Source organism: Zeus faber (assembly GCF_960531495.2).
Source record: "Zeus faber genome assembly, chromosome: 8".
In the NCBI taxonomy this organism is placed as follows: Eukaryota; Metazoa; Chordata; class Actinopteri; order Zeiformes; family Zeidae; genus Zeus; species Zeus faber.
The window spans coordinates 31,963,931-31,991,883 of NC_137195.1; the positions used below are offsets into that span (position 1 = coordinate 31,963,931).

At 43.1% G+C, this 27,953-nt stretch overlaps 1 protein-coding gene across 2 annotated transcripts; it reads left to right on the forward strand.

Moving 5' to 3' along the window:
* Nucleotides 1-23,342, forward strand: seh1l (SEH1-like). Of its 2 annotated transcripts, XM_080005953.1 has the most exons (9): nucleotides 1-154; nucleotides 963-1,013; nucleotides 8,351-8,497; nucleotides 9,188-9,399; nucleotides 16,758-16,856; nucleotides 16,966-17,106; nucleotides 17,594-17,748; nucleotides 19,614-19,767; nucleotides 21,143-23,342. In XM_080005953.1, the coding sequence occupies exons 1-9, from the start codon at nucleotides 44-46 to the stop codon at nucleotides 21,315-21,317; spliced, it is 1,245 nt and encodes a 414-aa protein (XP_079862079.1). In that variant the 5' UTR covers nucleotides 1-43; the 3' UTR covers nucleotides 21,318-23,342. The 2 variants fall into 2 exon arrangements, with proteins under 2 accessions (XP_079862079.1, XP_079862080.1); XM_080005954.1 differs by lacking the exons at nucleotides 1-154; nucleotides 963-1,013; nucleotides 8,351-8,497; nucleotides 9,188-9,399 and adding an exon at nucleotides 15,012-15,369.
* The last annotated feature ends 4,611 nt before the right edge of the window (nucleotides 23,343-27,953 follow it).

The window sequence follows — 27,953 nt, forward strand, 5'->3', positions numbered from 1 at the left end:
TTGGTGCTGTTCCGCTGCCAGGGTGCATGTTTTAACTACAGCCATGTTTGTGGCACGCAGCATTGCAGCAGATCACAAAGATCTGATCCACGATGTATCGTACGATTTTCACGGCCGGAGAATGGCAACGTGCTCAAGCGACCAAAGCGTCAAGGTTGGATAACTACTGTGCTGGTGTTAGCCGTAGCTATCAACAGCTAGCTTCTCAGCAACACCGCCGCTCACATTTCTTATCGTATAACTTCGATTTGGCCAACAGTCTGTTGTCTTAACCAGTATATTACCCCCTCCGTCGATTACTTTGTGCTGATTTTGCTAATTTCTGACTGGTGTTAATTTAGCTAACTTAGCATGCTAGCTAGCTAGCCAGGCCAGCATACTGTATACACTGACCAGCGATACTGGTTGCGGCCTGGCGTCATTTAAGAAGATGAATCAGTTTTATTGGTCTCAGGAGCTAATGCTTATAGCACACAAACTTAACACACGCATGCAGGCGTACACGTAGACGCACAGAAACGCACTCACGCAGGGAATTGTGATAGAGAATTTTGGCCTCTGCGTTTTTTTCACATCCTAGCCGGTCCCCCTCCAGGGGCAGCCAGGAGCAGTGGGCAGTCTTCACTTTGTTGGCGAACGGTTCCAGGTGGTTGATGTCGTGGTCAGGGACAGGACAGGAAAACAGCATGTTTTTAATTGGGGTCCTTTTTATTTATTTATTTATTTATTTTTTGAAATGTAAGAGACCCATGTGAGAACGGGGAGAACATGCAAACTCCTGAAAGGCCCCTAATCAGGGGATAAACCCCCCTTGTTGTGAGGCAGCAGTTTCACTGTGCCACCGCGCCACACCATTTCATTCAGGTGTCAATGTTGTAACTCAATGTGAGTGTTCCTGTGGAAAGTTTGCAGAGGTCATCAAATAACCCCCCCCCCCCCCTTTATTTTTTTCTTCACGGCAGGTTTGGGACAAAAGTGAGAATGGCGAGTGGCACTGCACGGCGAGCTGGAAGGTAAACCACCTGGATGCACCCCGTGGTCTGTCCTGCCCCTTCCTTGTCACAGGGTACTTACCGGGTCCTTCCTTGAGGCGCTCAAAGTGCTTGGATTTCTATGGAAGCAAATAAGTGCCATCATTTTTGAAAATATTTAAAGCCATTTCCTTTTTTATATTGCAATCTGCTTGCAACTACTTTGAATTTATAACGTTGAACTATTTCATTAATAAAACAAGGTATTTGAATGAATTCCTTTTGAATTCACCTCTTAGAAATTCAAATATGGCTTTGCTAATTCATAAATTAAATTTCAAATATGTTTTATTATCATTTATGTTAAAAATTCAAGTTGAAGATAGTCAATTTCGGACCAGAAAACTAAAATCCAGCAAGGTTAGCCAGGAAGAAGCAATCCAGCCCGAATGCAATGGAACCAACTTCTGGTCAATCAGAGGTTGGTCTCGACCTTGTCAATCAGCGCGGTCAGTCATGTGTTACAAGAAAAGTATTTAGTCCAAATATTTAAAGGGGCATGTGGTGGACCAAGGGGGCGTGGCCAAGCCGCTGCTGCAAACTGACGGTGCAGTCTCCCATCCCGGGGCCACTCAGCTACTGGCAATCAGCCTAATCAGCAGAGGGTGTGTGTCTGTGTCTGTGTGCGCGTGTGCGTGCGTGCGCATCCCCGAACGAGATATATACATCTCTCAAAAATTAGAATATCATGAAAAAGTTCAATATTTTTCCTCACTCATTTCAGAAAGTGAAACCCATATATTATATAGATTCATTACAAGTAGAGTGAAATATTTCAAGCCTTTATTTCTTGAGATTTTGATGATTGTGGCTATAGATAATGAAAACCCAAAATTCAGTGTCTCAGAAAATTAGAATATTGTGAAAATGTACAATATTGGAAAGTGATGGTGTCACACCCTAATCAGCTAAATAACTTAAAACACCTGCAAAGGTTTCCTGAGCCTTTAAATGGTCTCTCAGTCTGGGTCAGTAGGCTACACAATCATGGGGAAGACTGCTGACTTGACAGATGTCCAGAAGACAGTCATTGACACAGTAAGCCACAAAAGGTCATTGCTAAAGAAGCTGGTTGTTCACAGAGTGCTGTATCCAAGCATATTCATATATAACCGCAGCCTTGAGAGGACTGTCAAGCAAAATCCATTCAAGAATTTGTGGGAGCTTCACAAGGAGTGGACTGAGGCTGGAGTCAGTGCATCAAGAGCCATTATGCACAGACAAATCCTAGGCATGGCTACAAATCTCGCATTCCTCATGTCAAGCCACTCCTGAACCAGAGACAACATCAAAAGCCTCTTACCTGGGCTGTGGCGAAAAAGAACTGGACTGTTGCTCAGTGGTCCAAAGTCCTCTTTTCAGATGAAGAGGAAAAGTGGAGAGGCACAGAATCCACATTGCTTGAAGTCCAGTGTGAAGTTTCCACAGTCAGTGATGATTTGGGCTGTCATGGTGTTGGTCCACTGTGTTTTCTGAAGTCCACAGTCAACACAGCCATCTACCAGGAAATTTTAGTGCACTTCATGCTTCCTTCTGCTGACAAGCTTTATGGAGATGCTGATTTCATTATCCAGCAGGACTTGGCACCTGCCCACACTGCCAAAGGTACCAAAAGCTGGTTCAATGACCATGGTGTTACTGTGCTTGATTGGCCAGCAAACTCGCCTGATGTGAACCCCATAGAGAATCTATGAGGTATTGTCAAGAGGAAGATGAGAGACGCCAGACCCAACAATGCAGATGACCTGAAGGCTGCTATCAAAGCAACCTGGGCTGCCATTACACCTGAGCAGTGCCACAGGCTGATCGCCTCCATGCCATGCCACATTGATGCAGTAATTCATGCAAAAGGAGGCCCAACCAAGTATTGAGTGCATAGAAAAGAACATACTTTTCAGAAACCTGACATTTGTTAAAAATATCTTTTTTTTTTTTTTTTTTTTTTTTTTGACCTTATGTAGTATTCTAATTTTCTGAGACACTGAATTTTGGGTTTTCATTATCTTTAGCCACAATCATCACACTTTCAAGAAATAAAGGTGTGGAATATTTCACTCTGTGTAATGAATCTATATAATATATGGGTTTCACTTTCTGAAATGAGTGACAAAAAAATTTAACTTTTTCATGACATTCTAATTTGATGGTGTGGGTGGTCCGTCCGTGTGTGGGTGGGTGGTCTGTGTCCCTCCGGCTGGGTCGCCCACACACCCATCCTACTGCGGACAAACACACAGTTATACCTTCCTGTTTTGTGGATCAGGTGAATCAGCAGAGTCCCTCCGCTGATTAGGCTGATCCCCAGCAGCTGAGTGGCCCCAGGATGGGAGACCACACCGCCTGTCTGCAGCGGCGGCTTGGCCACCTCCCTTGGTCCACCACAGAGCAATAGACAACTTTTAACCCCCCCCCCCTGCGTTTTCCTGCTGTCCTCTCGGATACTTCTTTTCCTGGAATTTTAACTTTTGAGAGATTAAAAAAAATAAATGCGGTTGGCTGCGCCACGGACCTCCGCTGTTACGTCTCCAACAGTGATGGAACGAAAACACACCCAGCAGGCCTTTGCCGCTGCCTGCCACATAAGACCGCAATCCACGCTCCACTGCGTGATCAGCTGTGCGTTGCTTCCACCAAATGAAAATAATAAGTGTGTAGTTGTAATTATTGTAACAAAGTTTGAGCTGCCGATTTAAATATCCCCCAAAATGCGCTTTCACTAAATATTGTTTGGAGCGAGTTGCTCGAAATCCTCTATGAAGCATGTGCCTATTTTATTTAATGTTTTAAGATTTTTTGAGCACCTGCCATTTTAAACGTCTCTGCACGGGCCTGCAGAGCGGGAAGTAAGATCCGATCAGTGGATCCAGTGGATACTCTACAACGGAGAGGGCTAGATCCTTGTCTCCCTCTCTCCTTTCAATGCTCCAATTTTTTCCTTGCGGATTAAAAAAATATATACACAGCCACAATCATCACTACTCGTAAAAAGTTAGTGATATTCCGCTTTCGGTGAAATTTCACGATGAACCTAAAATGCACTTAATTTGACTTTATCTAAACTTTTTAATGCACATGTCCAACTGTTCAATGTTTCAGTACTTTTTGCACAACTTGCTGTTCTCTAACAAGGAGCTGAACGGCAAAATTCACAACAGGTGTTTGATCCATGAATCAACCAATACATTTCCTGGTTCAATTAGAATTGGTATTTAAACAGTCCTCTACATCATGCTGTTCACATTTTGACATCATGAGACCAAGACGCCCCTAACAACTGATCAACAGTACCTCGCCATTGCGAGGCATCAAACAGGATGTTCTCAGAGGGAAGTGGCCACTGAGCTTAGAGTGTCACAGGCTGTCATCAGCAGCTTGCAACAGAGATACAGAGAGACTGGAAGAGTCACAGAAAGGCATAGAAGTGGACGTCCTTTGGCCACATCCCACACTGATAAGCGCTTCATTGTGAACAGTGCCCTGCGGAACCGGATGATGAATGCGACTCAATTCCAGGCACATTTAAGGGAGGTGAGAGGCACCCAAGTGTCACGTCAGACCATTCAAAACCGTTTACATCAGCGTGGTCTGCATGCTAGACGACGTGCAAGGCGACCTGACCACGCCACCAGGTACAGGCATCGTCTTGCATGGGCCAGGGAGCATTTACGCTGGACAAGGGACCAGTGGCCTCAGTGCTGTACTCTGATGAAAGTCGATTCTAGTTGAGCAGAAATGATGGCCGCCAACGATGTTGGAAGACGTCAAGGAGAGCGCTATGCATCTGCCACTGTTGTCACCAGACGAACCTGTGGTGGTCAGGTGTGTCTAGTCAATACAGAACTGCCCTACACTTTGTGAATTGTACAGTGACAAGCCCATACTACCTGAATAACATCATTAATCCAGTCATTGTGCCCCTGCATGAACAACACAGGCCTAATTTCATCTTCATGGACCACAATGCTCCAGCTCATCGGGGTCGCATCATTAGGGAATGGCTGCTGGAGACTGGGGTACCTCAAATGGAGTGGCCCGCACTTTCTCCAGACCTGAATCCCACAGAAAACCTATGGGATCAGCTGAGTCGCCGTGTAGAGTCTAGGCTCGTATCTCTGTACCCCAGAACCTCAATGACCTGAGGGCCACCCTTCAAGAAGTGTGGGGTGCCATGTCTCAGCAAACAATAAATCGACTTGTGAACAGCGTGAGACGTCGTTGTCAAGCTGTAATTGATGCTCAAGGGCACATGACAAGTTATTGAGACATTGACATTTTTTGTTGTGGTATACCCACCACTGTTGTTGGCTTTTGTTTCAATCAATTGTTTGAGATGAGGAAATCACCATTGCATGCTTCTACTTAATGCCCTACTTTCATGATATAATATCACTGTAGCGTGAACTTTTTACATTTTCCATAAATGTCACCCGAAAGCCAAATATCCCTAACTTTTTGTGAGTAGTGTATCTCAAAATGATTGGACGACAATGTAAAAGATATTTAATAGTCAATGTTTTATTATGAACATACAATTCAATGACTTGGAATCTGCAGGTCAGACTTGTAAAAAATCTGCCAAGAAAATTGCAATCGGTGCATCTCTAGTTGATAAACATGTTAGGTAACTTTTTGAGGTGATGCACTTCAAGGGGTATATCTAAATAATATGAATTTGTTTATTGTATATACTCAGCCTCGTTACGAGTTAGCTATGGTGTGAATAACTGAGTAATTTAGCTGCAGTAACTTGAACGCCACAGACTCCCTGTTCCACTATAATGGTACGCAACATATTAAATAAAAAAAAAAAGTGTAGTTCCATGCAAGTAGAAAAAACGAAGACGCGAGATGGAAATGTTCTGGATTGTTGTTCCATGTGTGAATAGTGTCACCAGAGGTGCCGGAAAGGTCATCCCTGTAATTTACCGGGAACTATGTGTGAAAGGGGATCAGCACAGCTCTGAGCTGAGAGGGAGAGAGCGGCTCTCGCCCTCTCTCTCCCACGATGAGTTCCAGAACACGGTGAACTGCACTTACACGGTACACCGTTTAAACGCTCTGATTTTTCTTGGCGGATTAAAAAAAAAAAAGTCGTTAATAGGCATTTTTGCACCGAACATTTGTGGGGACTCCCTGAGGGGAACTGGGGAGGTCCCCTGAGAGCTAAATACCATGGGCTTTTTTTCTGGTTGTATTCGCACAGCACTGGAACTCTGAAGTGGCTTCAGCCAACGGGGTTTCAGAACGAGTTCCGTGTTGTATTTACTACGTAACTTTCACTGATTGCACCTTATCTGTATTTTTCTTTCTTTTTTCTTTCGGCTAAGCGGTCCCTCTAATGTACTCATTCCTAATCCTGTCCATCCTTGTCACTCCCAATGAAAATCTCAACACTGCCACGTCCAGTTCAGCCACCTGCCTTTTTGTCAGTGCCACAGCCTCTCAACCATACAACATAGCTGGTCTCACTATCGTCCTGTAGACCTTCCCCTTCACTCTTGCTGGAACCTTTCCGTCACAGTTCACGGACACTCTTCTCTACCCACTCCACCCTGCCTGTACTCTCTTCTTCACCTTTCTCCGGCACTCTCCGCTGCTTTGGATGGTCGACCCCAAGTACTTGAACTCCTTCGCCTTCTCAACCTCCACTCCTTGCATTCTCAGCTTTTCGCCGCCCTCCCTCCCATTCAGGCACATCTATTCTGTCTTACTTCTGCTAACTTTCATTCCTCTTCTCTCTAATGCATGCCTCCACTTCTCCAGGCTCTCCTCAACCTGCTCCCTACTCTCGCTACAGATCACAATGTCACCCACGAACATCATAGTCTACAGAGAGTCCTGCCAGATTTCTTCTGTTAACCTGTCCATCACCATTGCAACCAAGAAAGGGCTCAGAGCTGATCCTTGACGCAATCCCACCTCCACTTTGAATGCCTTCCGCTTAAATCTGTTTTTGAACAAATTTGAGGCGAGAAGTAAGCGATCCAGTTGCTGAGCTTTCCCTCATATTAGGTCTGACATAATTTAAAAGTATGTTCCGACTTTCGTAAGGCACGGAATGGCCTTGGGAGGATGCACAGGATTTTTTTTTTTTTTCATTCAATGAATATCGGTAAAAGAAAATAAATACATCTACAATAAAAATAAAATTTTTATTGTTTTATTTTAATTGGTTTTTATTTTATCGCTGAGTGTACTATGGGCTGGTCCGCACCCAGAGCGATACAACTTGACCGGGCGGACTGTCCAAGGGACAGGCGAGGGACCGTGGACATAGGTCTGGACCAATCAACTTAGGTCACTGAAGGTTCCTCTTGTTCAGGTTAGTTCTTGCCCTGGAATAGGAGCTTAAAAAAAGTCCCTCAAGAAGAGGGTTCAAAGAACTACAATCGTTCCTAGTTCCTGCAGTGCGGACACAAAAAAGAGACGGTTCCTTGAAAACTTCTGAGATCTATGAAAAAGTTCCTGCAGTGTGAAAACGCCTATTGTCAATTGGCGATCAAGAGAGACGATTGCTGAATTGTCATTCTGCCAAAGCCTATTCCATAGCCATTACACTGTACAGTCAACATTAACTTCATAATAAGTAAAAGCAAAAATCTTTTCTTTTGCCCCTTAAATTACCAAGCAAGCAATTAAACCAAATAAACCACATATTGAAGCCGTTGTCACGGTCCTGACGTGGATTACTGAGTTTAATGAACAAACTAATACATTTGGTTTCCATAGTTATGGTTCTCAGTACTGGAATACCTTGAAAATAGCCCCCTTTTTGGACGAAGTTGGGAACCCACAATCATTAAAAACCTGTGATTACTTGGATGGCTTGGATTCAATTTACATTTCACTGGCATTATCTGTGTCGTAAAAGCCATTTTTACGTTACGATTTGAATAACGAAACGTAACAAAATAAAACATTTTCCAGAATGGCTTTTACAACATAGAAGATGCCAACGAAATGTTAATTTAATCCAGCATGGTTAGATGGCAATCAGATTAATAATTGATGGATACTTTATTGATTACTGGAGGGAAATATTATACATATAGAGAATTATAATAGATATACTAATATGACAGAATAGACAATGAAACAAAGCTTATATTATATTTGAATTAATACAGATCACATTGAAAATTGATGATAGTTGTTTTGCCTTGAAAATGGAGAAAAATACTGCTTGGGGTGGGGGATAAAGTCCTTGAACTTCATTTTGCAATGCCAGCAAGCCCAAACATTGACCCACGCACCAAGCGTCTTGACCTCTTTTGAGATTTGGTCGAGTTGCCAAAGTTTGTTTCCGCTTCTCTTCCCAGACTCACAGTGGGTCTGTGTGGAGGGTGACCTGGGCCCACCCAGAATTCGGGCAGGTGCTGGCTTCCTGTTCCTTTGACCGGACAGCTGCCGTCTGGGAAGAGATTGTCGGGGAGTCGAATGACAAACAGAGAGGACAGAGTCACTGGGTTTGTATTCTGCAGCCTTAAAACGAAGGCCTTTTAAGCACGCAGACAAGACAGAGATGACTTGGTCCACTTATACTGCCGCGTCCGCCTCAAGCTGTCTAAATAATCCAACTTTAACCAGTCTGTATATTGAAGTATTGGAATACCTTTGAAATAGCCCCTTTTATGAGGAAGTACTTGAAAGACCTTGAAAATAATTGAAAACCTGTGGTATTTCTCCCTGGTTTTGCTATTCAAATCGTATTGTAACAACATTTTTTCAGAATGGATTTTATGATGGATTGTTCCAGAAAAATATAAATAAATCTAACCCAGCATGTTTGGAAATAGACACATAATAGATGGCAATGAGCTTAAAAAAATGAGACTAATTATGTTTTCTTATATTAGATTATGTTTTAATTAATAAAATAATTTTTGTTTTGTGTGTAGTCTTTGAAAATGGAAAATAAATAGTGCTTAAAAAGTCCTTGAATTAAACTTTGTAATGCCAGAACGAACACAATTATACCAATGCAGGTAGGTTATTGTAGTACAGTATGTAATATCCAAGTTTCTTATCTTCTGTCCCAAAGCCCCGATGAAGCGTTTTGGAAAAGTAGTGCAAAATTTAATTTACACTCGTAGGGAAGAAAAGAAAACAAACAAACTTTAAATAAGAAAAATCCTCTGTCACAACTTAACCTCCAGATAAAGCGCACCACTCTGGTGGACAGCAGGACGTCTGTGACGGACGTGAAGTTCGCGCCAAAGCACATGGGCCTGATGCTGACTACGTGCTCTGCGGACGGTGTTGTGCGGATCTATGAGGCTCCCGATGTGATGAATCTCAGCCAGTGGTCCCTGCAGCACGAGATCTCCTGTAAGCTCAGCTGCAGCTGCATCTCATGGAACCCCTCCAGGTGGGACGCCGGGCACCCCTCATTTAACTTCTGTTTCGCTTAAATTACTGATACAAACTAATAAACTATGGGGAAAAATGTTATCACAGTAAAATATGTCATACCGTTTGATAACAATATTTATCATGATGTGTATGTTATGTATATTATATATACTGTCACAGAAATTAAGGAAAAATTGATTAGAGTAGCCACAGAACCAAATAGTTGTACTCCAGTATACTATGGTATAACTCCCCCTTGTGCTGCCAAAACAGCTCTGACCCATCAGGGATTGGAGCCTCTGAAGGTGTCCTTAGGTATCTGGCACATAGATATTAGCAGATCCTTTAAGTCCTGTAAATTGCGAGGTGGGGCCCCCATGGATTAGGCTTATTGTTCCAGCATATCCCACTCGATCGTACCCTAACCCCCACCATCCACATGATGGAGACCTGCCAACCTGCGCGTATTTTGTCTACCAACCACGCAGTTCTCGCTCAAAATACGCGGGAGCCAAATGCCAGCTGAAACGATGCAAAAAGGAAATATACGGTGGGGCAAAAAAGTATTTAGTCAGCCACCAATTGTGCAAGTTCTCAGACTTAAAAAGATGAGAAAGGCCTGTAATTTTCATCATAGGTACACTTCGACTATGAGAGACAGAATGGGGGGGGGACGAATCCAGGAAATCACATTGTAGGATTTTTCATGAATTAATTGGTAAATTTCTTGGTAAAATAAGTATTTGGTCACCTACAAACAAACAAGATTTCTGGCTTTCACAGACCTGTAACTTTTTCTTTAAGAGGTTCCTCTGTCCTCCACTCGTTACCTGTATGAATGGCACCTGTTTGAACTCGTTATCAGTATAAAAGACACCTGTCCACAACCTCAAACAGTCACACTCCAAACTCCACTATGGCCAAGACCAAAGAGCTGTCAAAGGACACCAGAAACAAAATTGTAGACCTGCACCAGGCTGGGAAGACTGAATGTGCAATAGGTAAGCAGCTTGTTGTGAAGAAATCAACTGGGAGCAATTATTAGAAAATGGAAGACATACAAGACCACTGATAATCTCCCTCGATCTGGGGCTCCACGCAAGATCTCACCCCGTGGGGTCAAAATGTTCACAAGAACGGTGAGCAAACATCCCAGAACCAAACGGGGGGACCTAGTGAATGACTTGCAGAGAGCTGGGACCAAAGTACCAAAGGCTACCATCAGTAACACACTACGCCGCCAGGGACTCAAATCCTGCAGTGCCAGACGTGTCCCCCTGCTTAAGCCAGTACATGTCCAGGCCCGTCTGAAGTTTGCTAGAGAGCATTTGGATGATCCAGAAGAGGATTGGGTGAATGTCATATGGTCAGATGAAACCAAAATAGAACTTTTTGGAAAAAACTTAACTTGTCGTGTTTGGAGGAGAAAGAAAGCTGAGTTGCATCCAAAGAACACCATACCTACTGTGAAGCATGGGGGTGGAAACATCTTGCTTTGGGGCTGTTTTTCTGCAAAGGGACCAGGACGACTGATCCGTGTAAAGGAGAGAATGAATGGGGCCATGAATCGTGAGATTTTGAGTGAAAACCTCTTTCCATCAGCAAGGGCATTGAAGATGAAACGTGGCTGGGTCTTTCAGCATGACAATGATCCCAAACACACCGCCCGGGCAACGAAGGAGTGGCTTTGTAAGAAGCATTTCAAGGTCCTGGAGTGGCCTAGCCAGTCTCCAGATCTCAACCCCATAGAAAATCTTTGGAGGGAGTTGAAAGTCCGTGTTGCCCAGTGACAGCCCCAAAACATCACTGCTCTAGAGGAGATTTGCATGGAGGAATGGGCCAAAATACCAGCAACAGTGTGTGAAAACCTTGTGAAGACTTACAGAATGCGTTTGACCTCTGTCATTGCAAACAAAGGGTATTAGTAACTTTTGTTATTGACCAAATACTTATTTTCCACCATAATTTGCAAATAAATTCTTTAAAAATCAGACAGCGTGATTTTCTGGATTTTTTTTCTCATTTTGTCTCTCATAGTTGAGGTATACCTATGATGAAAATAACAGGCCTCTCTCATCTTTTTAAGTGGGAGAACTTGCACAACTGGTGGCTGACTAAATACTTTTTTTCCCCACTGTATATTGTAACTTCATTTTGGAAAACAATCAATCAGTACAAAATAATTCTGTACATTTATTGAGTTGAAACTACATCCCTTGGAGTGGACCAGATGTTACGAACTGTGGTTCTATAAGTTCTCCTCTCACTCTCAACATCCCCTGATCCGCACACACTGAGTGCAGCGGTATTTCATTATGCACAGATGTTGCATTGTGAGGTCAAATGGGAAGTGGGGGTGTAATAAGCACAAAAACTCGACAGTAATGTTAAGATATAAAGCGATTGATAACAGAGATGGCCCTATCGATTTTCAGTTTGATCGGCCTGCCATCAGATATATACTACTCACAAAAAGTTAGGGATATTTGGCTTTTGGGTGAAATTTATGGAAAATGTAAAAAGTTCACGCTACAGTGATATTATATCATGAAAGTAGGGCATTTAAGTAGAAGCATGCAATTGTGATTTTCTCATCTCAAACAATTGATTGAAACAAAAGCCAACAACAGTGGTGGGTTTACCACAACAAAAAATGTCTGTCTCAATAACTTGTCATGTGCCCTTGAGCATCAAGTTTAGCTTGACAACGACGTCTCATGCTGTTCACAAGTCGATTTATTGTTTGCTGAGACATGGCACCCCACTCTTCTTGAAGGGTGGCCCCTCAGGTCATTAAGGTTCTGGGGTACAGAGTTACGAGCCTAGACTCTACACGGCGACTCAGCTGATCCCATAGGTTTTCTGTGGGATTCAGGTCTGGAGAAAGTGCGGGCCACTCCATTTGAGGTACCCCAGTCTCCAGCAGCCATTCCCTAATGATGCGACCTCAATGAGCTGGAGCATTATGGTCCATGAAGATGAAATTAGGCCTGTGTTGTTCATGCAGGGGCACAATGACTGGATTAATGATGTTATTCAGGTAGTATGGGCTTGTCACTGTACAATTCACAAAGTGTAGGGCAGTTCTGTATTGACTAGACACACCTGACCACCACAGGTTCGTCTGGTGACAACAGTGGCAGATGCATAGCGCTCTCCTTGACGTCTTCCAACATCGTTGGCGGCCATCATTTCTGCTCAACGTGAATCGACTTTCATCAGAGAACAGCACTGAGGCCCACTGGTCCCTTGTCCAGCGTAAATGCTTCCTGGCTCATGCAAGATGATGATGCCTGTGCCTGGTGGCGTGGTCAGGTCGCCTTGCACGTCGTCTAGCATGCAGACCACGCTGATGTAAACGGTTTTGAATGGTCTGACGTGACACTTGGGTGCCTCTCACCTCCCTTAAATGTGCCTGGAGTTGATTGGCATTCATCATCCGGTTCCGCAGGGCACTGTTCACAATGAAGCGCTCATCAGTGTGGGATGTGGCCAAAGGACGTCCACTTCTATGCCTTTCTATGACTCTTCCAGTCTCTCTGTTTCTGTTGCAATCTGCTGATGACACTTTAAGCTCAGTGGCCACTTCCCTCTGAGAACATCCTGTTTGAAGCCTCACACTGGCGAGGTACTGTTGATCAGTTGTTAGGTGTCGTCTTGGTCTCATGATGTCAAAATGTGAACAACATGATGAAGAGGACTGTTTAAATACCAATTCTAATTGAACCAGGAAATGTATTGGTTGATTCATGGATCAAACACCTGTTGTGAATTTTGCTGTTCAGCTCCTTGTTAGAGAACAGCAAGTTGTGCAACAAGTAACATTGAACAGTTGGACACGTGCATTCAAAAGTTTAGAGAAGGTCCAATTAAGTTCACCTTCACGGGTTATAGCGCATTTTTGGTTCATCCTGAAATTTCACCCGAATGCCGAATATCTAAATTTTTGTGAGTAGTGTATTTTCTGATTCTGTGCCGTTCAAATTTACATGCCCGTTACTGAGCTAATGTACCTGTAAATATGCTCAGATTTTCAAACCTGATTCGAACGAAATGTAGCTTCATTACGTAATTGCCGCTCAAAATAGAGAGCGAAAAAAACAAAATGACGGCTGTTTGGAGGTACTTCAAGTGAAACGAAGAAGATTGGACGGATCATTTATCGCCTGACAATATTCAAAAATTGTGCAGACTGCATTTATCGCAACAGCACAGCGTCTACTCCGGTTCGTGGTGCACAAGCTCCGATTAAAAGTTTGACACTTTTTTTATTTTATTTTTGTGGAGACTCAGTTCTTTACTAGTCACGCAGTAGAAGTGTTGTTCCATTCGATTCAGCTGGTTTAATGCACGTGAGTTCCAGTTAATGGGAGTGGAAAGAGTTGGTCATTTATAATTATTACTTTCTTTTTGAAATAATTGCAATTTATTTTGGAATAGCAAGTACCTTATACATATCATAGAAACATATTTGCATTCAAAAGTGAGACTTTCATTTCAAGTTTAAACTGGACATTCCATGTATTCACCACACACTGTGTGTGTGTGTGTGTGTGTGTGTGTGTGTGTGTGTGTGTGTGTGTGTGTGTGTGTGTGTGTGTGTGTGTGTGTGTGTGTGTGAGTGACGTCATTCTGACGTCGTTCTTCTGTCGTAACAACAACGGGTGTATCGTTGGTCTCCTCTGGTGGTTCTTGAAAATATTCTGTTTCATCGTCACATTCAGGTTGAAATCCGTTGTTTGAAATGTTCTCCAAGTCCAGAGAAATATCAGTCCAGCATCGCTGTCGGAGAACTGACTATCATTGCGGAAAATTAAGTCCAGTATGCGCTCCTTACACTGATTTGGATCTATCGCACTGGTCAGATTAAGGTCCACGATATAATTTAGATCTTCCACCACCCGCTTCTCATAGTCCATAACAACACGGAGACTAAAGTTTTCACAGACAAGTGAAACCGGATTCTCGTCTTGTTTACGGAAGTGACGTCAGCATTTCTTCTTCGATGGTATATGTTGGTACATGCCCCTCCACAATGATGTCTCTCTGTGTAAAAGTAGTACAATTTAAAGTTTGAACTCTATCACATTGTTTCACATTGTGAACTTCGGCAAGTCATCCTCACCATGTCTACATGCCTAAATACAATGAGTTGCTGCCAGGTGATAGACTGATTAGCCATTTGTGTTAACAAGCAATTGAATGTGTGTGTGTGTGTGTGTGTGTGTGTGTGTGTGTGTGTGTGTGTGTGTGTGTATCCCACCGCATACTTTCGGGTCTTTTGGCAGCTTTCGACTTTTTTTAGCATCATTTTAAAGTGGAGAATCAGAGCTTCCAAACAAGGTGTCACTTGTGCAAATCAAGCAAATATTTTTAAAGCTATGACTTGTTAATGACAAGGGTGTGGCAAACCGTGTTTCTGAGATAGTCACCTTGAAAGTTTCGCCGAGACTCGTCTTCATTCAGCTGGCTGAATGAAGACATTGGACCTAAAGTCCCCAGTCACCACCACAGCCGCGTCGGGATGTCTGTTCTGAAATCCGCACAACACATCGTACAGAACCGACAGAGCTGCGTCGGTGTCTGCTTGCGGTGGGATATAAACGGCTGTAATAATGACCGTGCTAAATTCCCGGGGGAGATAAAATGGACGGCATAGTATGGTCAGCTGTTCCAGGTTCGGCGAGCAGGAGTGGGAGAGGAATTTGGTGTTGTTGGCGTTACACCAGCGGTTGTTTACCATTAGGCAGACACCTCCACCTTTGGATTTCCTCGACTCTCCCGTTCTGTCGCCGCGGAACACGGAGAAGGACTCGGCTGGACGTATGGCTTCATCCGGCACCAGTGGGTTCAACCATGTTTCCGTAAGACAGAGGACGCAACAGTTCCTCGTGTCTCGCTGGAATTTAATCCTCGCTCGAAGTTCATCCATCTTGTTCTCCAGGGACTGGACGTTGGCAAGAAGGATGCTTGGCAGAGGTGGACGGTAAGGTTGCGTCCTCATTCTGACCCGAATCCCGAATGCAGAACTGCCCTACACTTTGTGACTGGTACAGTGATAGCCCATACTACCTGAATAACATCATTAATCCAGTCATTGTGCCCCTGCATGAACAACACCTAATTTCATCTTCATGGACGACAATGCTCCAGCTTATCGAAGTGGCGTCATTAGGGAACGGCTGCTGGAGTGGAAATAGAGTGGCCTGCACTTTCTCCAGACCTGAATCCCATGGAAAACCTATGGGATCAGCTGAGTCGCCGTGTAGAGGCTCGTAACTCTGAACCTCAGAACCTCAATGGCCTGAGGACGGCCCTTCAAGAACAGTGGGGTGCCATGCCTCAGCAGACAATAATTTAACTTCTGAACAGCATGAGATGTTGTCAAGCTGTAATTGATGCTCAACGGCACATGACAAGTTATTGAGACATTGACATTTTTTGTTGTGGTATACCCACTGCTGTTGTTGGATTTTGTCCAATAAATTGTTTGAGATGAGGAAATCACCATTGCATGCTTCTACTTAAATGCCCTACTTTCATGATATATCATTGTAGCGTGAACCTTTTTATATTTTCCATGAATTTCACCCGAATGCCAAATATCCAATGCCAAGTATTTTACGATGGATATTTACCGTCTTCTTTGGGTCAGAATTTAAATATTCCAAAAAATTCCAGACAATCGCTGTATGTGGCCCTCTTTTATCAACCATACATCAACCATACAACTTTCTCCTTTTTTTTGCTCATTTTGGATACTACAGCGGTTATAATAATTTTATGTCTGTTTTGATGTACCTTTCATATGAACTTTTGTACAAGGTATGGATACTTTGCTTTTCTTATAAAGGCTAAATTGAGTTCATGTCTTAAAAAAGACATGAACTAGTCACTTTCTGTGCCATAATGTGAAGAAGAGAAAGGCAACATGTCTCGACCATCAGATAAGGAAACTTCTGTCTCAACGAAATTTCCCCATCAGCGAAACGGTCTCATCAGCAGGACCCATGCGGAGGCGTCGCGACATCAGCTGACCAACATCTCAACGACTCGTCAGTTTCGCCACTCCTAGAAAATTGTATAAAAACACTCAGATCTCCAGTGAGAATTGAGCACTTCCTCTGTGGCACTTCTGTGTTTTAACACTGAAACTGCTCCTGTGTGATTAAATACTTTATTAACATAATGTATATGTCTCTGATTTCCTCTAACGATAAGTCCGTCCACGAACAAAGTTTATAACAATTTAACTTTTACAACAGCACTCTAGATACCTGCTGGAACGTAAAATGTATGCCAAATCCTTCTTGTTCGTAAATGCTTTACAATTCTGCATGTGGCAGTTTAAAGCGTTGTGCCCCTTGCCACCAGCTCCCGCGCCCACCCACCGATGATCGCAGTGGGGAGTGACGACAGCAACGTCACGTACGGCGGCAAGGTCCAAATCTACGAGTACAATGAAAACACAAGGTGTGTAGTTTTAGCCAGTTACACACACACACATTCCAAATGCAACATGTCCACACAACCAATCTTTTGTTTAAATGTTTTTTATTTTTTCCTATATATCGTTGACCAGGAAATACGCAAAAGCCGAGACTTTGATGACAGTCACCGATGCCGTGCACGACATCGCCTTCGCTCCAAACCTTGGCAGGTCTTTCCACGTGCTCGCCATTGCTACTAAAGATGTCCGAATCTTCAAGTTGGTGCCTTTGAGGTATTTTCAGCTGATGTGCTCGCTCGAGTGAGCGTTGCAAATGTATTAGTGGTAGCTACGCTCTTTCAATGAGTACATAGCTTTTAACAAATAAAAACATGAGTAGTCTCGTCCTGCGATGGACTTGTTAAGAGATAAAACATTAACATCAAACAATCTGGGAGGTACAGTCTGTCATTCTGTGCTGGAGTAAAGTAGTACAGTGTAGGTTGAACTTCATTGATCCTTTGTCATTACGGGTATGGGGGGGGTAATAACTATGAATCTATGCAGAGATTCCTTTGTTTAGCTAGATTATAGAACAATGTAGTGAACATCGGAAGTTAGCAAAAAAAGAACCTTGCAGGCTGTCAAGTCTGTAATTCAATTCAAGAGCGGTCTCCTGAAACCCCTAGAAATGTCACTGTGTACTGACTGCCCCCCCCCCCCCCCCCCCCCCCCACACACACACACACACACACACACACACACACACATACACACACAGGAAGGAGAGCATCTCCACAGGGCCTATCAAGTTTGAGGTGCAGATCGTTGCCCAGTTTGACAACCACAACTCCCAGGTGTGGCGCGTGAGCTGGAACATCACCAGCACGCTGCTGGCATCTTCTGGAGATGACGGCTGTGTGCGCCTCTGGAAAGGTGAGAAGATAGTTATCAGTCCGGAAGCGATAAAAACCATGAAAGAGCAATTATTAGAGGTCCATATCGACGGGCGGGAACCCTGTTGTTTGTGTTCTGATTTTTATTCTACTAGCCATTATCACCGGGCAAAGTGAGCTCAGAATAGTCATGAATATGATTTTGTATTCGGGGCAGTCCACACATGCTGTGGTCCAAGTTTGATCCACATCGGACTAAATCTGTCGGAGGAGCCGACATACCGGAAGTAGCCGAGCAAAGGGACTGGAAGTGGAGTGGTGCTTTGTGACATCATCATCCAATATTGTATACTATATACGCCGATCAGCCATAACATTAAAACCACTAATAACCACTAATATTGTGTTGCTCCCCCTCGTGGCGCCAGAACAGCTCTGACCTGTTCAGGCATGGATTCCACAAGGCTTCTCCAAAGGTCTCCTGTGGTATCTGGCACCAAGACGTAAGCAGCAGATCCTTTCAGTCCTGTAATGCCATGGGCACATTCCACGACTTTCAACAACTTCTTGTCTTGTGATCGAGAATCTTGCAGTCTTGTGGTTTGCACACTATATGACTGCTCGGTGACAGGGTCGAACATTACAACATCTTTCAGGGGCAATCTCCAACGAGTGTGTCGGGTCTCCAAACTACGTTTTGTCACGAAAACACACGCAAAATTTTACATCGGAAATGACGCAATACCAATGCGCGGGACAGGATTATTTATTTTTTATTATATTCTTGATCACTGTAAAAGAACGAACCAGCGCCCATGACCCTGTCGCTGGTTCCCCGGTTATCCTTCCTTGGATCACTTTTGGTAGGTACTAACCACTGCATACCGGGAACACCCCACAAGACCTGCCGTTTTGGAGATGCTCTGACTCAGTTGTCTACCTATCACAATTTGGCCTTTGTCAAAGTCTCTCAGATCCTGACGCTTGCCTATCTTTCCTGCTTCCAACACGCCAACTTCAAGAACTGACTGTTCACTTGCTGCCTAATATATCCCACCCTTTGACAGGTGCTAATGGAATAAGATGAGCAATGTTGTGGCTGATCGGTGTATGACCCTGAAAGGGCTTTCACATAGGATGCTGTGCGCATTGTGCCGGAATCTTTCATCATTAACTGTAAACCCTGTTATTACCCCCTGAGTTCACACACTTAATTCCGGTTGGCGTTTACATCCTTCTCCACGCAAACTCGCAGCACGTGCAGTGGCTGCTTGCCGATCAAATGCTGTATGCGGAGAGAAAGTCCCCAGACTCCCTAGTTATTGTCCTCGGGGTAGGGTCTGCGCCGGGGACAAGAGACAGCTGTAACTGATGCTGCATTCCATGGGAACTCAGAAAACTGTAATTCGTGTCGGTAGGAAGAGATGCTGCTTTTCATGGGAACTTTGAAAACTGTAATTCGTGTCGGTAGTTGCCAGGTTTGGCTTGGGCAGATTTAAGAGTAAATCATCTACTGGTGATCGACTTCATCAATCGCCATTGACATTGACAGACGAGTTGTTTTATTACATTTTTTATCTGGCGGATTAAATGCCAGTTCTAGGCATTTTTCCGCTTTGGGCAAACAGAGCAGCACGGCGGAGCGCAGATCACGGGCACCTGCGATGGTGCGCATGGGGTCATCCGTGATCCACTCTGCTGTGCGCACATCCCGGTTACACAGTAGATACATTCCTCATGAATATGCATATCTTGCTTGGAGGGGGGAAAAAAAAAAAGCCTGATAAAAAGGGCACTTTACCAGAAGTTATTGAAAATAACAACAAAAAAAGTACCTGAGTTCAATTTTTTCCCTGGATCCAATATCCTCTGGTGTTGAGTGGTCTTCTTCCTTGTCCCCGACAGCGAACTACATGGACAACTGGAAATGCACGGGCATCCTTAAGGGAGATGGCAGCCCCCTGACCGGCTCATCCGGGCAGCCCACCGCCATGAGCGCCATTGTGGGCTCCTCGGTGCAGACCTCCCAGAGTGTCCCTAACGGGACGTCGGCCGGAAGGTAGGCTGCTGCAGCATGGTGTGACCGCAGCGCCACTGACTCGATCCCGGCTTGAAATGCAATCTGCAGAACTGACGATTGGACCCAAACTCACCCAAGGCTGCAGTCATGCAAAGAGGCTTGGCTTCTGGTTTCCGTCACAGGAGTTTTCGTTTTTATTTTTTTCCCTAACTGAAGAATGGTATTGCATCGAGTTGAGATTCCTGTTGTGTTGGTTTTGTCCATCTAATAAAATTGTACACCAATTGACTACTAGTAGACAACAGTAGAAATGTCCCCGAGAGGCAAGGTTAGTGAATATTGTTTTTGGTTATTGATATTGAAGTATTTAGGCAATAAGATAAAAAAATATCCATAAGTCTTTTTTATTTTTTTGTTATTTGTGTTTTTTTTTTTTTTTTCACTTACATTGACAGGCTTACTTTAAGAACAAACAAAAACTTATTTGAGGGTAATTCTCGACCATCTTGTCACGAAACTCTTTGCAGAGTGGAGGGGGAAAACCAGATGGGGAGAATATGAACTGACCACAGCCAATTGGAATCATACAAATATTGGCTATATAAATGACATTTTCTACGTCTCGGCATTGGGCACGTGAAGGAAGGATGGACCATACAATGTAGCAATTGAATAATGACATTTTTAAGCCGTGAAACATTTGATTGCTGTTGATTTGGTGTATGGCTGAATTTATATTCCAGTCGATAACCCCTGATTCCAAAGTATCATTGCCTTTTCACATTGGCTTGTGTGGTTATTAGATTCATCCACAACTATAATAACCTGAAAATGGCATTATTTATTTTTTTACAGTACAAGAAACTAAAAACTGCCTTTTTCTGATTAACTGTTTTCACAATGTGATTATGTTTTTCAGTTAAAAAAAAAAAAAAAAAGTGACATTTCTGTGAAGATATTACAATAAAGATTACTTTAAAATGGAGACTTTGCATTAACTCGTACTGATGACAAATGGACGAGGGGGGTTTGGAATAACGTGGCGTTGTACCGCTTGTTGCATGTACATAGGACCACCAAGAAAACTGTTTTTTATGCCCCCCTTTTGATTTTGAAGTATGGTGGATGCATGATTCTGTTTACTTTGAATGTTTGTCTTCACAAAGCGTGATTGTTACGGTCATTTAAAGTAGTATAAAATCAAAAAATTAAGGCTGGATTGGAGTGGGTAACAGTTTCTTCCAGACCTGACTCAAGGCATCTGTTCAGAAGTCCTTCTGCCCCCCTTTCCCCCCCCCAATTTCTCATTTTCCTTTTCCCATCTTGTCTTTGTCCCCATCTCCCTTGTCCACCTGTTATTGTTGTTCATTTTTGTTTGTCCTCTTTTAAAATGTATTTTATTTGTGATTGTCAGGTATTTCTTTCCACCATTGGCACCGCCCAGAGCAGGCTCCACGTACGGTCACCTCCTGCCTCCCTCTTCTCTTATAGAGCACTGTGACACTGAGCCCATCCAGCCCCATCAGCAGGCACCCCTCCACAGATTCTACTCCAAAGCTCTGCTACCCTTACCAGAAGCAGAAGGCTAGCGATAAAAGTGGGAGCAATATTCGGAGGGGGAAACTGGGATATAATCGGAACCTTAAATTCTGATATATGCATACAACTAAAAAAAACACATTGATGGTAAATAGAATGCATTTATATAGCACTGTGATAGCCATTATGCCTGCAATTAATAGTGAATCCACCAAAAACTTTGACTATGATCATTTGAGTTTTTGCTTGTAAATTTACAAATTTGTGTGTGTGTGTGTGTGTGTGTGTACAGACGTGGACAAATTTGCTGGTACCCTTACAGCTCATTGAAACAGTGCTTCATTCCTCCTGAAAATGATGAAATTAAAAGCAATTTTCTCATGTAAACCTGCATGACTTTGGTATGTCAGAGTAAAGCAAAGAAACTAAATATATTCTAAAATGGCCTGGACAGAAATGATGGGACCCAGAACCTAATATTTTTTTGAACAACCTTTACAGGCAATGCCTGCAATCAAGCGATTTCTGTAGCTCTCAATGAGACCTGCTCCTATCAAGAGGTAGTTTGGCCCACTCTTCCTGAGCAAACTGCTCCATCTGTCTCAGGTTTGAAGGGTGCATTCTCCAAGATTCAAGAGGTTGTCACATACTGTATATACATATGGTCAAAAATGCAGTGAAATGTCATGACACCCGGTGATTACGCACAAGCTCTAAAAATACTAAAATGTGCGTAACTGACATGAGGCGCTCGTCTGGGCGGCCGCAAGGGGTGGTGACACAATCGCGGCTCTGGGTTCTATAATTATATAATGGTGTTAATTGTCTGTTGTATTAAATATACATTTAAATCCTCCTAAATGAAACTCACTTAACTTACTTCCAGACTCCATGTTTCAGCTCTTTCCATAGATGTTCGATAGGATTCAGATTAGGGCTCATAGAAGTCCACTTAGGAATAGTCCAATGTTTTTTTCTTATCTAATTTTGGGTGCTTTTAGCTGTGTGTTTTGGGTCATTATCCTTTTGGAGGACCCATGACCTGCAACCGAGATAGCTTTCTGACTCTGGGCAGTACATTTCACTCCAGAATGCCTTTACAGTCGAGAGATTTCATTGTGCCCTACACAGATTCAAGGCACCCAACGCAGCAAACCAGCCCCAAAACATAACCGAGCCGCCTCCGTGTTTCACGGTAGGTATGGTGTTATTTTCTTTGAAAGCTTCATTTTTTCATCTGTGAACATAGAGCTGATGTGACTTGCCAAAAACCTCCAATTTTGACTCATCTGTCCAAAGGACATTCTCCCAGAAGCATTGTGGCTTGTCAATATGCATTTTAGCAAATTCCAGTCCGGCTTTTTTATATTTTTCTTTCAAAAGTGGAGTCCACTGTCACTCAAAAAGCGACTGATGGTGTGATCAGACACTGATGTACCTTGACCTTGGAGTTCAGCTTGTACCTCTTTGGAAGCTGTCCTTGGCTCTTTTTGCACCATTTTCACTATATGTTCAATCTGGGGTCGAGTTTCCTCTTGTGGCCGCATCCAGGGAGGTTGGCTACAGTCCCATGGACCTTAAATTTCTTAATATTTGCAACCGTAGTCACAGGAACATCAAGCTGCTCGGAGATGGTCTTTTAGCCTTTACCTTTAACATGCTTGTCTATCATTTTCTTTCTGATCTTCTCAGACAACTCTCTCCTTTGCTTTCTCTGGTCCATGTACAGTGTAGTGCACACGATGATACCAAACAGAAGTGACTACTTTTCTCCATTTAAATTGACTGAATGACTGATTATACCAATTAAAGAAAATAGTTTGTTTGAAATATCACTAAAATGTAATTATTCATAATCTTTTCAAAGGGTACCAACAAGTTTGTCCAGGCCATCTTAGAATATAATTGATCTCTTTAGCAGTCATTTATCTCTTTTCACAGTTTCTTTGCTTTACTCTGACATACCAAAGGCATTGCTCTTTATTTCATCACTTTTCAGGAGGAATGAAGCCTTGTATGAATGAGCTGTAAGGGTACCAACATGTGTTTAAATAAGTATGTATGTATATATATGTGTGTGTGTGTGTGTGTGTGTGTGTGTGTGTATGTATATATATATATATATATATATATATATATATATGTGTGTATATATATATATATATATATATATATATATATACACACACATACACATATACATGTACGTATATAAACCACACACTCACCGGCCACTTTATTAGGGACGATTGTTCAATTGCTTGTTAACACAAATACGTAGCTAATCAGCCAATCACATGACATGGTGAGGATTACTTGCTGAAATTCAAACTGAGCATCAGAATGAGGAAGATTGGGGATTTAAGTGACTTTGAAAGTGGCATGGTTGTTGGTGCCAGACGGGCTGGTCTGAGTATTTCAGAAACTGCTGACCTACTGGGATTTTCAGGCACAACTATCTCTAGGGTTTACAGAGAATGGTCCGAAAAAGAGAAAATATCCAGTAAGTGGCAGTTGTGTGGACGAAAATGCCTTGTTGATGTCAGAGGTCAGAGGAGAATGGGCAGACTGGTTCGAGACGATAGAAAGATAACAGTAACTCAAATAACCACTCGTTACAACCAAGGTATGCAGAACACAATCTCTGAACGCACGTGTCGAACCTTGAAACAGATGGGCTACAGCAGAAGCAGACCACACTGGGTGCCACTCCTGTCAGCTAAGAACAGGAAACTGAGGCTAAAATTCGCACAGGCTCACCAAAAATGGACAATAGAAGATTGGAAAAATGTAAATGTATGTTTATATATATGTATCTATGTATATATGTGTATATCTATGTATATATATATATATGTGTATATGTATGTATATATGTATGTATAAATGTACATATGTATGTGTATATATATGTATGTGTGTATATATAGGTGTATGTATGTGTGTGTGTATATATATGTATGTGTATATATAGCTGTATGTATATATAGGTGGATATATATATATATGTATGTGTGTATATATATATGTATGTATATACACTACTCACAAAAAGTTAGGGATATTTGGCTTTCGGGTGACATTTATGGAAAATGTAAAAAGTTCACGCTTCAGTGATATTATATCATGAAAGTAGGGCATTTAAGTAGAAGCATGCAAAGGTGATTTCTCATCTCAAACAATTTATTGAAACAAAAGCCAACAACAGCGGTGGGTTTACCACAACAAAAAATGTCAATGTCTCAATAACTTGTCATGTGCCGTTGAGCATCAATTACAGCTTAACAACGACGTCTCATGCTGTTCACAAGTCGACTTATTGTCTGCTGAGGCATGGCACCTCTTTCTTCTTGAAGGGCAGTCCTCAGGTCATTGAGGTTCTGGGGTATAGAGTTACGAGCCTCTACACGGCGACTCAGCTGATCCCATAGGTTTTCTATGGGATTCAGGTCTGGAGAAAGTGCAGGCCACTCCATTTGAGGTACCCCAGTCTCCAGCAGACGTTCCCTAATGATGCGACCTCGATAAGCTGGAGCATTGTCGTCCATGAAGAGGAAATTAGGCCTGTGTTGTTCATGCAGGGGCACAATGACTGGATTAATGATGTTATTCAGGTAGTATGGGCTTCTCACTGTACCATTCACAAAGTGTAGGGCAGTTCTGTATTGACTAGACACACCTGCCCACAGTGTAACACCACCACCACCAAAGGCTCGTCTGGTGACAACAGTGGCTGATGCATAGTGCCCTCCTTGACGTGTCCAACATCGTTGGCGGCCGTCATTTCTGCTCAACGTGAATCGACTTTCATTAGAGAACAGCACTGAGGCCCACTGGTCCCTCGTCCAGCGTCAATGCTCCCTGGCCCATGCAAGATGATGATGCCTGTGCCTGGTGGTGTGGTCAGGTACCCTTGCAGGTCGTCTAGCACGCAGACCACGGTGATGTAAACGGTTTCGAATGGTCTGACGTGACACTTGGGTGCCTCTCACCTCCCTTAAATGTGCCTGGAGTTGAGTGGCATTCATCATCCGGTTCCGCAGGGCACTGTTCACAATGAAGCAGTCATCAGTGTGGGATGTGGCCAAAGGACGTCCACTTCTATGCCTTTCTGTAACTCTTCCAGTCTCTCTGTAACTCTGTTGCAACCTGCTGATGACACTCTGTGACACTCTTAGCTCAGTGGGCACTTCCCTCTGAGAACCTCCTGTTTGAAGCCTCGCAATGGTGAGGTACTGTTGGATCAATTGTTAGGCGTCGTCTTGGTCTCATGATATCTAAATGTGAACAGCATGATGAAGAGGACTGTTTCAATACCAATTCTAATTGAACCAGGAAATTTATTGGTCGATTCATGGATCAAACACCTGCCGTTCACCTCCTTGTTAGAGAACAGCAAGTTGTGCAAAAAGTACTGAAACATTGAACAGTTGGACATGTGCATTCAAAAGTTTAGAGAAGGTCAAATCAAGTTCACCTGTAAAGGGTACAGTGCATTTTACGTTCATCCTGAAATTTCACCCGAAAGCCGCATATCCCTAACTTTTTGTGAGCTATTTATGTACAGTGGGGCAAAAAGTATTTAGTCAGCCACCAATTGTGCAAGTTCTCCCACTTAAAAAGATGAGAGAGGCCTGTTATTTTCATCTTAGGTTTACCTCAACTATGAGACAAAATGAGAAAAAAAAATCCAGAAAATCACATTGTCTGATTTTTAAAGAATTTATTTGCAAATTATGGTGGAAAATAAGTATTTGGTCAATAACAAAAGTTCATCTCAATACTTTATGTACCCTTTGTTTGCAATGACAGAGGTCAAACGTTTTCTGTAAGTCTTCACAAGGTTTTCACACACTGTTGCTGGTATTTTGGCCCATTCCTCCATGCAGATCTCCTCTAGAGCAGTGATGTTTTGGGGCTGTCCCTGGGCAACACAGACTTTCAACTCCCTCCAAAGATTTTCTTTGGGGTTGAGATCTGGAGACTGGCCAGGCCACTCCAGGACCTTGAAATGCTTCTTACGAAGCCACTCCTTCGTTGCCTGGGCAGTGTGTTTGGGATCATTGTCATGCTGAAAGACCCAGCCACGTTTCATCTTCAATGCCCTTGCTGATGGAAGGGGGTTTTCACTCAAAATCTCACGATACATGGCCCCATTCATTCTCTCCTTTACACGGATCAGACGTCCTGGTCCCTTTGCAGAAAAACAGCCCCAAAGCATGATGTTTCCACCCCCATGCTTCACAGTAGGTATGGTGTTCTTTGGATGCAACTCAGCTTTCTTTCTCCTCCAAACACGACAAGTTGAGTTTTTTCCAAAAAGTTCTATTTTGGTTTCATCTGACCACATGACATTCACCCAATCCTCTTCTGGATCATCCAAATGCTCTCTAGCAAACTTCAGACGGGCCTGGACATGTACTGGCTTAAGCAGGGGGACACGTCTGGCACTGCAGGATTTGAGTCCCTGGCGGCGTAGTGTGTTACTGATGGTAGCCTTTGTTACTTTAGTCCCAGCTCTCTGCAGGTCATTCACTAGGTCCCCCCATTTGGTTCTGGGATGTTTGCTCACCGTTCTTGTGATCTTTTTGACGCCACGGGGTGAGATGTTGCGTGGAGCCCCAGATCGAGGGAGAATACGAGTGGTCTTGTATGTCTTCCATTTTCTAATAATTGCTCTCACAGTTGATTTCTTCACAACAAGCTGCTTACCTATTGCAGATTCAGTCTTCCCAGCCTGGTGCAGGTCTACAATTTTGTTTCTGGTGTCCTTTGACAGCTCTTTGGTCTTGGCCATAGTGGAGTTTGGAGTGTGACTGATTGAGGTTGTGGACAGGTGTCTTTTATACTGATAACAAGTTCAAACAGGTGCCATTAACTAAATACTTTTTTGCCCCACTGTATATATATGTATGTGTATGTATATATGTATGTATGTGTATATGTGTGTATGTATGTGTGTGTGTATGTATGTATATATGTGTGTGTATGTGTGTGTGTGTATATATATATATATATGTGTATATATACATATGTGTATATATGTATGTATGTATATGTATATACACTACTCCAAAAAGTTAGAGATATTCGGCATTCGGGTGAAATTTCAGGATGAACCTAAAATGCACTGTAATCTATACAGGTGAACTTAATTTGACCTTCTCTAAACTTTTGAATGCACATGTCCAACTGTTCAATGTTTCAGTACTTTTTGCACAACTTGCTGTTCTCTAACAAGGAGCTGAACGGCAAAATTCACAACAGGTGTTTGATCCATGAATAGACCAATACATTTCCTGGTTCAATTAGAATTGGTATTTAAACAGTCCTCTTCATCATGTTGTTCACATTTTGACATCATGAGACCAAGACGACGCCTAACAACTGATCAACAGTACCTCGCCAGTGTGAGGCTTCAAACAGGATGTTCTCAGAGGGAAGTGGCCACTGAGCTTAGAGTGTCACAGAGTGTCATCAGCAGGTTGCAACAGAGATACATAGAGACTGAAAGAGTCACAGAAAGGCTTAGAAGTGGACGTCCTTTGGCCACATCCCACACTGATGACCGCTTCATTGTGAACAGTGCCCTGCGGAACCGGATGATGAATGCCACTCAACTCCAGGCACATTTAAGGGAGGTGAGAGCCACCCGGGTGTGAGGTTTTTATGGGATTCAGGTCTGG

Bases quoted from the DNA above. Each gene is read 5' to 3' on its own strand.
- seh1l (XM_080005953.1), top strand. From the start codon at position 44: ATGTTTGTGGCACGCAGCATTGCAGCAGATCACAAAGATCTGATCCAC. The intron at 17,749-19,613 runs GTGAGAAGATAG...TGTCCCCGACAG, and splicing joins CTGTGTGCGCCTCTGGAAAG to CGAACTACATGGACAACTGG. The intron at 19,768-21,142 runs GTAGGCTGCTGC...TGTGATTGTCAG, and splicing joins AACGGGACGTCGGCCGGAAG to GTATTTCTTTCCACCATTGG.